Raw genomic sequence first — 11748 nt, forward strand, 5'->3', positions numbered from 1 at the left:
TAAAATTTTTCTTTTCCTCATCATAATCCATAGGGACTCCTTGAATATTTTTGTTTGCTGGGATTAGGTACTAATCCTAAAGGATTATTAGAGAATTGGAAGCAACATGGAGAAACAAAACAATGAGCAACAACTCTTAGAGGGAGAGGACAGGTAAGAACATTCACAGCTCATTCTGCAACCTTAACTTCCTTATAATTGCCCAGAAATACACATGAATTCTTTCAATAATAAATTGTCTTAGCAAAGTATTATGACAGGTACTTTTAAAATGTAAATAATCTTACCAGTAAAATACTATTGGCTTTAAAATAATTTTCCCAAAAGGAAAAAATTATCAAATTCATATATTTCTAAATCATACTGCATTAACCACCTAAACCTAAACTTTTCTGTCAAAGAATTAAAGAGAAACTGATATTAGAAAAGTATAGTAAATTAACATTGAATTAGCTTTCTCAATTTACTTCTATAGAATGGTATCACCAAAATGTGCTCAACTTGGTATAGTGGTATACCTGGAGAGAAATGCATGCCATACATGTAGCCAATATACTCTCAGAATTTTACAAATAAAAACCTATAGTAAATTTTCAACAAAAGAAGTATATGTGATCTCCATTTCCAGAGTTTTAGAAGTCAAAATGTAAGCCTGTTGGGTACTATGGGTATAAAACTGACTTGATGTCTACTTTAAATATGCATTAAAGGGAATACACACACATACAATACACACACACACAAACACATATATGATAATCTAGTAGCAATTAATATGATTATTATTTGAGAACTATAGTTGACTATGTAGACTATAAATGCAACTGGGACATGATGCATATAGTAAACTAAAGTTTATAGTATCAGCTTTTAGCTACAAAGAAATACAAGAAATATCCTAATCCCCAAAGAATAAATTCTATAGTAAACAGTACACACACTTAAAAAAATATATATGCATATAAGACATTTCTTGACACTTTTAAACTAACTCCAGTTAAATAAATAAGCAATAACATGACAAAAATTTATTTTTGAACCACCATCACTTGCCTAGATCATAATCTGAATTTTGCTATCAAAACTATGTAAATCCATACAAATAGCAGCTAAAAGAGAGCTGGCTGGCATGGCTATACAAATATCAGACAATACAGATTTTAAATTAAAAAAATTGTACAAGAGACAAGGAAAGACATTTTATAGTTAAAAGGGTCAATCCACAACAAGATATAAAAATTATAGATATATATGCACCAAACAACAGAGCCAGAAAATATATGAAGGAAACATTGACAGAACTGAAAGGAGAAATAGTTCTACAATAATAGTTAGAGGTCTCAATACTTTACTTTAAATAATGGATAGACATCTAGACAGAAAATTAAAAAGGAAACAGAGGACTTGAATAATACTCTAAACCACCTAGACCTAACAGACATAATCAGAACTTCACCCAACAATAGCAGAAGACACATTCTTCTCAAGTGCACATGGAACATTCTTCAGGATAGTCTGTTAGCCCATAAAACAATTTTCCATAAATTAAAAAAATTGAAATCATACAAACTATCTTCTCTAACCATAATGGAATGAAGCTAGAAATCAGTAACAGAAGAAAAACAGGAAAATCCACAAATATGTGGAAATTAAACAATGCATCCTTAACAACCAATGAGTCAAAGAAGAAAGAAATAGCAAAGTCAGAAAATACTTTGAGATGAATGAAAACAAAAATAAAACATACCAAACTTATGGGATGCAGCAAAAGAAGTACTCAGAGAGAAATTTATAGCTGCAAACATATACATTAATACAGAAGAAAGATCTCAAATCAACTGAACTTTGCACCTTAAGAAACCAGAGGGACTTCCCTGGTGGTGCAGTGGTTAAGAATCCGCCTGCCAATGCAGGGGACACGGGTTCGATCCCTGGTCCGGGAAGATCCCCCATGCTGCAGAGCAACTAAGCCTGCGTCCCACAACTACTGAGCCTGCGTTCTAGAGCCCACGAGCCACAACTACTGAGCCCATGTGCCACAAATACTGAAGCCCATGCACCTAGAGCCTGTGCTCCACAACAAGAGAAGCCACGGCAATGAGAAGCCTGCCCACCGCAATGAAAAGTAGCCCCACTCACCACAACTAGAGAAAGCCCGCACGCAGCAATGAAGACCCAATGCAGCCAAAAAAAACAAAAAAAAATCAATGAAACCAAATAAAATATCAACAAAATTGACAAACCCTCAGCTAGACTACTAAAAAAAAAAAGAGAGAGAGAAAGTACATATAACTAAAATTACAAATAAAAGCAGGGACATTACAACCAACCTTACAGAAATTAAAAGTATTATAAGAGAACACTATGAACAATTGTACAACAAATTGAATAAAATAGATGAAATGGACAAATTCCTAGAAACACAAAATTACCAAAGCTGACTCAAGGATAAATAGAAAACCTCAACTGCCCTGTAATAAGTAGAGATTGAATCAATAATCAAAAATTTTCCATCAAAGAAATGTCCTGGACCAGATGGTTTTGCTAGTGAATTCAAAAATATAAAGATAAATTAATGTCACTCCTATTCAAATTTTTCCAAAAAATAAAAAAAGAGAGAACACTTTCTAACACATTCAATGAGGCCAGCATTATCCTGATAACAAAGTCAGATAAAGACAGCAGAAGAAAATATAGAACAATATCCCTTATGAATATAGATGTAAAAATCTTCAACAAAATACTAACAAACCAAACCCAACAGCACACTAAAAGGATTATACACCATAACCAAGTGCTATTTATCCCAGGAATGCAAGGGTGGTTCAACCAAAGAAAACAATTCAATGTAATACACTAAATTAACAGAACAAAGGGGAGGAAAATATGATTACTTCAATAGTTATAGAAAAAGTATTTGACAAAATTCAACACCCTTTCATGATTAAAAAACTCAGCAAACTAAGAATAGAAGGAAACTTCCTTAATAAAGTAAAGAGCATTTACGATATATCCACAATTAACATTATACTCCATGGTGAAAGACTGAAAGCTGCCTTCATAAGATAAAGAACAAGACAAGGATGCCTGTTTTCATCCCTACTACTCAACATTGTACTTTAAGTCCTAGTCAGAGCAATTCGGCAAGAAAAATAAATAAAAGGCATCCAAATTAAAAAGGAAGAAGTAAAATTATCTCTATTTAAAGATAACATGATTCCATATATAGAAAATATCATAAAATCCACAAAAATACTACTAGAGCTAATAAATGAATTCAACAGGGTCAACACACACTAATCAGTGTTTTATACACCAGTAAGGAACAATCCAAAAAAAGATATTAACAAAACAATTCCATTTATAATAACATCAAAAAGGATAAAATATCATGAATAAATTTAACCAAAGAGGTGAAAGACCTGTACACTGGAAACTACAAAACATTACAGAAAGAAATTAAAGAAGACCTAAAAGTAATGGAAAGATAATCCATGTTCACTGATTGAAATACTTAACATTTTTAAGATGGTAACTGTCAAGCGATCTACAGATTCAGTACAATCCTCATCAAAATTCTAATGGTCTTGTTTTTTTTTTTTTTTTTTTTTTTTCAGAAACAACCTAAATGTCCATTGACAGATGAATGATTCATATGGAACTGCAAGGGGCCCCAAATATCCTAAACAATACTGAAAAAGAAAAACAAAGTGGGAGGACTCAAACCTTCTGATTTTTTTTTTTTTTTCTGAGGTATGCGGGCCTCTCACAGTTGTGGCCTCTCCCGTTGCGGAGCACAGGCTCCGGACACGCAGGCTCAGCGGCCATGGCTCACGGGCCCAGCCGCTCCGCGGCATGTGGGATCCTCCCGGACCGGGGCACGAACCCATGTCCCCTGCATCGGCAGGCGGACTCTCAACCACTGCGCCACCAGGGAAGCCCAAACCTTCTGATTTTAAAACCTACTACAAGGCTACAGTAGTCAAATGTGTATGGTACTGGCTTAATATAGGCCAAAGGAACAGAATTGAGAATATAGAAATAAAACAAAACATCTATGGCAAACTGATTTTTGACAAAGGTGCCAAGACCATTCAGTGGGGAAAAAACAGTCTCTTCAACAAATACTGCTGGAACTGGATAACCTCATTCAAAAGAATGAAGCTGGAACTCTACCTCACTCCATATACCAAAATTGACTCAAAATGGGTCAATGCCCTAAATTTAAGAGCTAAAACTATAAAATTCCTAGAAAAAACATACGGGCTAATCTTTATAACATTGGATTTGGCAATGGATTCTTAGGCTTGACACCAAAAGTATAAGCAACAAAAGAAAAAAATTAATTGTACTAAATAAAACTTTTAAACTTTTATGCATCAAAGAACATTAACAAGAATGTGAAAAGGCAATCTACAGAATGGGAGAAAATATTTGTAAATCATATATTGGATGTAGAGTCAATACCTAGAATAAAGAACTCCTATAGGGGCTTCCCTGGTGGCGCAGTGGTTGAGAGTCTGCCTGCCGATGCAGGGGACACAGGTTCGTGCCCCGTTCCGGGAAGATCCCACATGCCACGGAGCGGCTGGGCCCGTGAGCCATGGCTGCTGAGCCTGCGTGTGTGGAGCCTGTGCTCTGCAACGGGAGAGGCCACAACAGTGAGAGGCCCGCATACCGGGGTGCGGGGGGAAGAACTCCTGCAACTCAGCAACGACAAAAACAACCCAATTTAAAAATGAACAAAGGAACTGAAAAGAAATGTGAATCAAAACCACAGTGAGATACCACTTCGCACCTAGGATGGCTTTAATAAAAAAAAAAAAAAAAGGAAATACAAGTATTAGCAATTTGGAGAAATAGCTGTTAGGAATGTACAATGATACAGCCACTATGGAAAAGTTTGGAGGTTCCTCAAAACGTTATAGAATTACCATGTGACTCAGCAACTCCACTCCTAGATATATATCCAAGAAAAATGAAGACATGTCCGCACAGAAACTTGTACACGAATGTTTATAGCAGCATTATTCATAATAGCCAAAGGTGGAAATCCAAATATCTAAATGTCCATCAATGGATGACTGGAAAAAGAAATTCACACAATGGACTGTTATTCACCATAAAAAGCAAAAAGTACTAATATATGCTGCAATTTAGATAAACCTTGAAAATATTAAAGCAAAAAGAATCCAGAAACAAAAGGACATGTACTGTATGATTCCCTTTACATGCTATATCCATAATAGGCAAGCCCATAGAAACAGAAAGATTAGCGGTTATATCAGGGGATGGGAAGAGGTGGAATTGGGAATAGTTACTTATCAGTGTTTCTATGGGGTAAGGAAAAGTTTTTAAAATAGAGCTCTGGTGGTTGCACACATTGTGAACACACTAAATACTACCAAATTGTATTAAAGGCTAACATCAATTAAATAAAAAACTTTATGCAGAAATAATAGAGCTTACTTTCTTAAAGAAATTTATTTCAGACATTAATTTTTAGCCTTTTGCTAAATTATTCAGTAAAAGTTAGTTACCAAATAACTTATTTCTTGAGATGCTGCCACACATCCTACCCCAATGGTAGTCAAATTTGGATTCTTTTCCTGGTGCTCTAATATTAAAAGTAAACCATATACTTACAGAGATTTACTTTTTCTTGTTCAGATATAGGTAAGTAAAAAGATTTCCACTAAACTTGTAATTTTTAAAAGCCAACAGCAAAGAATTAAAATTTTTATGTAAAACCTGTACACTGCAGCTTCTTGAGTCTCTCATCTTTGGGGAGGCTCTTAAGTCCTCAATTTTTCATGTTTTACATTGCTCTAACGAGGATTTAATTTCACTGGATAATCAACACTCAACTCTTACTCTTTCACTTTTTTATACAACTACATTTTATGCACATAATTCTATGAAGCTAACATTGATTCATTGTATTCATAAACATACATTTTAATGTCAGCAAATAATTTCAAGCTTTTTTCATAAGAATGGAGTGTGGTTTTATAGGAAAAAATAAGCCTACAGGCAAGTTTCAATTGAAAAACTAAGTCTTTATAGATTTAGGTAAAAATATAAAATATACAGGTAATACTTTCTTCAAATAAACCACCACATCTTGTAGCTATGTGGTTCATCTTCATACAGCTAAGAAAAAAACTTCTCATGGAGATTTCTGGAGTACTGGAAACCAGAGGTTTCTGTAATACCAATTATTACAAGCTCTGGCTCATCAACAAAGTAACAAGTAAATCTTTAAATGGTCACAGCAAGAACAAGGACCAGTAGCGTTAGAGTTCGCCATTATTTTCTAGCTGTCAATACACTCAGAACACTTAAAAATACAAAGACTCACCTTCTATTGAACCAGTATGTTCTCTTTTTTTTTGTTTTTGAACCAGTATGTTCTTTAAATTTGGCTACATAGCAGTTCCCAATCAGGGGTGATTCTGTCCCCACCAGGGACATTTGACAATGTCTAGAGATATTTTCGGTTATCACTTTTGGAGCTCTACTGGTTCTAGTGTGTGGACTCCAGTGAGTCTGCCAAACCTACAACACAAAGGACAGCCTCCCACAATAAAGAATTATCAGGCCCAAATGTCAACCTTGAGATATCCTGAGCTACATTAATGGTCTCGGCCATTTCCATCCTGAAATTTGTACCACAATCTCAGAACACTTCACTGAAACTGTTGTTCTGTTCTGATGTCACAAGCTATAAATTTGATTTGTAACTCTAAGACCCTGGTTAAATAATACAATCTCAGGAAAAGCAGAGGTTAAAAATATTTAAGAGAAAACTGATAGAGAATGAAATATAAAAAGGAAATAATATAGAACTCAAGTCAGAGCTATGTATGACCAAAATTTTAAGATCTTGTTAGATTTCTAGATCTCTCCAATTTATTAGCTTTAATCTGCAGTGTAAACAGTACAGAACATGACTGAAAATTAAGGGGCAGTGCAGAGGTTCTTTCTATATTTGTGCCATATAAATACCTTTTCACTAAAACAAAATTTAAAGAAACAACAAACTATTTAATTCTATGTTCAGGTTTCAATTTTCAGCACTGTGTTTACCTTTGCTGACACATTACGTCTTCTTTGGAAGGAGGCAGGCATTAAACTATTTGTTCTTCCTGATATTTCAAACCTGTTAGTACTGAAAAGCACTTTAAAAAATAATAGTATTTAGGATATCCTTAATTCCAAATCAGACTGTCCCAGAGAAAGCAAATGTGCTACATCTGTTACTTCTGTTAGTTCCTCAGAATTAAAAAAAGAAAAAAGAAAAAAGGTAACAAAATGATCTTCACATTAAAATCTCAATTAATACTGATCCCTAAATAAAAGTCAGTTTAAAATAAAAATCAAGTTTCACAAAATAAATACACTGAAGCAACTATAATAGTAATAACCTTTATTTAAAATATTTTTTAATCTAGGAAAGCTCATTTTACATGAGTTTCCAACTAAATATTAAGACTCAGAAACAAAGAAAATAAAACCAGAGAAAATCTTCTGTAGAAAAAATACACAAGGAACATTTCTACATGTGAAAAAGCAGTAAGCAGTCTTAACATGAACATCCAAGTCTTACTCTCAATTCCATCTCTCCTAGTGAACACCACTATCAACCTTGAGATCTGACTTGTTCTTGTCATTCTTCACTGAGTAGATGAAATATGTTAAGGTGTCTTTTTCATTCACTGGAATTGACCTAAAGTGGCAACCAACTATCTATAAAGAAAAAAAAAATTGAGGAAATTAAATTATAGATATTAACAGATTTTATAAACTAGGTAAAAAATACTGTCATCAAAAGAAAATGTGTGATAAGAGCTATTTCCTTTTAAAAATAAATTTAACAAAGAACCAACAGGATGAAAAGCATATAAGAGTAAGATATTGTGAACAAGAGATAGTGTGATTTCAAAGGATCCCTTGGCCCACTCAATTAACTATATATTAATTAGAATGTGTATTTCCTTTTACTTATTTTGAATTTTATAACTGAGATATAGATTAGGATTTAAGTAGTTTTACTTTTAAACTTCAAATATCAATGAAACAGAACAGAATGTAGGAGTCCACATGCATCATATAATGGTTTAGTCTCTACTTATGGAAAAAGGATAAATATTAAGTTGAAAAAGCTTTGGTACTATAGAAACAAATAATGAATTATCTTACAAATATGTCTGCTACAACTTACATTCATTCATTGGCAATATTTTTTGTTAAGGTTCCCTGAAAATTATTCTGAATAAAAATTATTGATGGAAAATGAGAAGGGAAAAAGGGATGTCCACTGAAGAATGTTTACCTGCTTTCTTGCCTTTTCATTCTGTGCACTGCAACTACCAATAGAAGTATAATAGACTAAACTGGGGCGCTGATATGCATATTTAGATTCTAGAAGATAAAACTTCTTAAAGAGAAAGATAATTAAGAGACTTAGGAGGACAGTCACTCAACTCTGGAATCATTTGTAAATACCTGCATTTCTGAGTAAGTTACAACACTCGTGACTATTTGGATTTCTCATTTCTAAAACAGAAAATAGCTCTAGAAATAATTTAACTTTTTAAAAAGAAGATCAGATTATCAAAAACTTCAAGTTTGATTTCTGCATTTAAAAAATATATACATTTAAATGTAACATTTAAAATAATCATTTCTTCAGTTCTCATTTGTCCCAAAACAAAGGTACCTCCACTTGATTAGTAAACTGTATACATATCAATATAGTTTCATCATGGCAGGCAATATCTATATTTATGTTAATATTAATGTACTATACAATCCAAAAAGGATGTGATCTTTTAAATCAAATTTAAAGAAAAATTAGATTTTTGTTGCCTAGGCAAGAAGGAAAGATGCAGCTCTGGCTAAAGCGTTAATATACTGGACCTTAATGTTAAAAAGCATTCTACTCATCTTCTATCTTATTCAATATGCATGTTTTAGAAAATGTTGGATTACTAAATTCAAGCTGAAGAATATAAGAAAACTTATTTATGTATTTACTTATATCCTGTTGAATAGGTTAAGCATTTTTCTTTTAAATATGATTGAAGTACAAACATATAAATCTATAAATATCTTAAGATGATGTACAGATTTCTTGGCTCTATTATTTCCTGAGAACACAAACACACTCAATTTTTTAAAATTCACTGAAGTAATAAAACTCCTATATCAAGAAACTATAAGTAAAAGCTTGGATACAAGTCTTTGCATATTCTAGATGTAAAAACATGGGTGCTTCAAGTAAAACTAACATCAACCAGGACAAGTTCTGAAATAGTTAAATCAGCCAGGGATGGGAATACTGTTTAGGGGCTTATCTGTAAAACCTACTCCATCAAAAACTTCAAAAAATAAATTCTAACAAAGACATCAAAGTTTATTAATTTATTTTATTATGCCTCAATTAGGTGTTCAATAAATGTTTACTTAACAAATAGAATTTTAAAATAAACAGGTTTCTAGAATGAGAATTAAAAAAACTTTCACTCACTATTTCTGAAAGTCATTATTGGAAGATGCTTAGAAAACTGCACACAATCCATTGAGTAGTCATTACACAAAGGAATTTCCTACGTGGTAGACAAACATTTCTTCCACAATAAATTTTTTACTAACTTTGATTTTTCTAACTCCTGATAAAAGGTATTGTTATATATGCTACATTAACAACGTCATTAGCATTTAATGACCCTTTTTTATATGAACAGGCTCATTTAAAGGTTAAATAGCTTAAAACTCATATATACCTCCACCAGCTGTGCTTTATTAAGTCCTGGTCTGGTTGGGAGTTTGAAGTGTCTTTTGTATCTCCTAAGTGTATTCACCTGTAATTGGTATAAATCAACCTGGAAAAAATTAACATATCATTTGGTAAAGACTTAGCTTTGTTATATATAACAACAATGCAATTTCAACACACAACACAATGAAAACTTAACTCCATTATTAAAAATGCCTTTTATATAATCAAAACTACAAATGTATTAAACACTTCAATCTTTTGAGCATAATTATTAAAGACCAGGGACCAAAAAAAAGAACTCATAAGACAACAGCGCTCTAAGAGTTGTCAATTGAAACTGTAACAAGTCCAAATGTGTAACTGCATGTTAACTGGCCATATTTAATTTTGCTTTCATTTTCAGATTTTTCAAATGCTTTAAGTATTTTTAAAATTTGTTCATATTTTTTAAATAAAACTTTCAGAATGGAGGACTTAAGATTTACATTTAACATATGAAAACTTTCACCTACCTCTGGAGTATCAATATCTTGAACAGGTGAATCTCCTCCATCATCATCACTCCCTTTTCTCTTTCTTCTGTTTCGAACGCTCTGAATTAAGTTTTTATGATAATCACAAATGTAAAGATGCCTTGCCTGAAACAGAAAAGTTTCACAGACTACTTATGATTGCCGTAAAATGTGTCTATGTATTAAAAATACGTAACAGTGAATTATTAAAAATAAAAACAACAGTCCTAACAGGCCATTGTTAAGACAACGCACGTTTCTTTCTACTCCAGTCCTGAACCCAGTTAAAACCTACCATGTCTGGTAATATTGTTAAGAAGATTGGGGGTGGGGTGGGGAGAGGTGCCAGTAAGGGAAGCGAGACGCAGAGAAGAACGAGAAATTCCTACCATCTGGATTCTGTCATCAAATTGCAGCGATGGTGAACTAGATTAGTTCAGTCATGCTGTTTTTTTTTTAACAAGGGGAAAATGATGCTGTTCACAATTTTGCTATTTGATAGCATCTTCTCTACTTAAAGAGCATTTTAATTAAAATACCGTAATGTATGCTTCCTAACCTTGCTAACTTAATACTCAAATTATAATCGAGCACAAAACTACCCATTTTTACAAATAAGTTGCTGATTTCACATCCTAAATTTAAATTTGAATTATGAACTTCTCTCCGTATTAAATAAATGCATTTATCAGTAATACGTTTTTCCAACCAAAGCAATGTGAAATTATTCAAGTATACCTGAAAAGTTTCTCATGAACACGACGGAGGAACTAACTGAATAGGCAGAAAACCTTAATTACATAGTTCTGAGAGCTGTACGGTAACATCTGAAATACCGGGTTTCGTACATTAGCAGTTACTCCTTAAAAAAAAACAATTGAGGACTGAGCTAATAGGCTTTTAAATTAAGCTAAGTGCAAGCTAAAAAGATGCACGATGGGTGCCGGCTCTTGCATCTTGTTATTTATTACGGTCGCCCAGAGCTCCGGTAAGTGGAAATGGCCGTTTCTAAAAACCTCAGCGACGGTCAAAAGAACAAACGTGCGAAAGGACGAAGAAAGAAACCCTGATGGCTGCCAAACGGAGGGCAAATCCGCAGAGGCTGCGCGCTCCCCACGTTGGGAGCGGCTGCCCGGGATGCTGACACGGCCGCTCGGCTCGCAGCCAGGCGTCCCCTGCACCCGCGCCCGCGGGACGGGGAACGGGATCCTTGTCGCCCGCGGCGTCAGGCCCTACCAGCACTCCACTGTCCCCAGACCGGGGGAGCTACTCCCCGGGGCCGAGCGCCGGCTCGGGCAGCAAAACAAAGAAGGCGCCTCCGTTCCACCAGGAGCCGCCGGGCTGCAGGACAGCTACTCCGGGCCCTCTGCTCGGCCGCCCCCTTTGTTTCGCGCCCCGGCCCCCGCGGAGGAGGAGGGGGAGGCAGGGCGGGGGTGGGGTCGCGGGCGGGCG

General features: G+C 34.5%; 1 protein-coding gene across 1 annotated transcript; it reads right to left on the reverse strand.

Moving 5' to 3' along the window:
* Positions 1 to 7414: 7414 nt before the first annotated feature.
* On the reverse strand, positions 7415 to 11046 carry SAP30 (Sin3A associated protein 30; the record flags this gene model as incomplete). Its single annotated transcript, XM_024750520.1, has 4 exons — positions 7415 to 7749; positions 9789 to 9887; positions 10297 to 10422; positions 11035 to 11046. Coding segments are annotated over 4 exons (360 nt in total), but the record flags the coding sequence as incomplete, so codon positions are not given.
* Between the last annotated feature and the right edge of the window lie 702 nt (positions 11047 to 11748).

The sequence above is a fragment of the Neophocaena asiaeorientalis genome, unplaced genomic scaffold (assembly GCF_003031525.2).
Source record: "Neophocaena asiaeorientalis asiaeorientalis breed wild unplaced genomic scaffold, Neophocaena_asiaeorientalis_V1.1 scaffold180, whole genome shotgun sequence".
Classification (NCBI taxonomy): domain Eukaryota; kingdom Metazoa; phylum Chordata; class Mammalia; order Artiodactyla; family Phocoenidae; genus Neophocaena; species Neophocaena asiaeorientalis.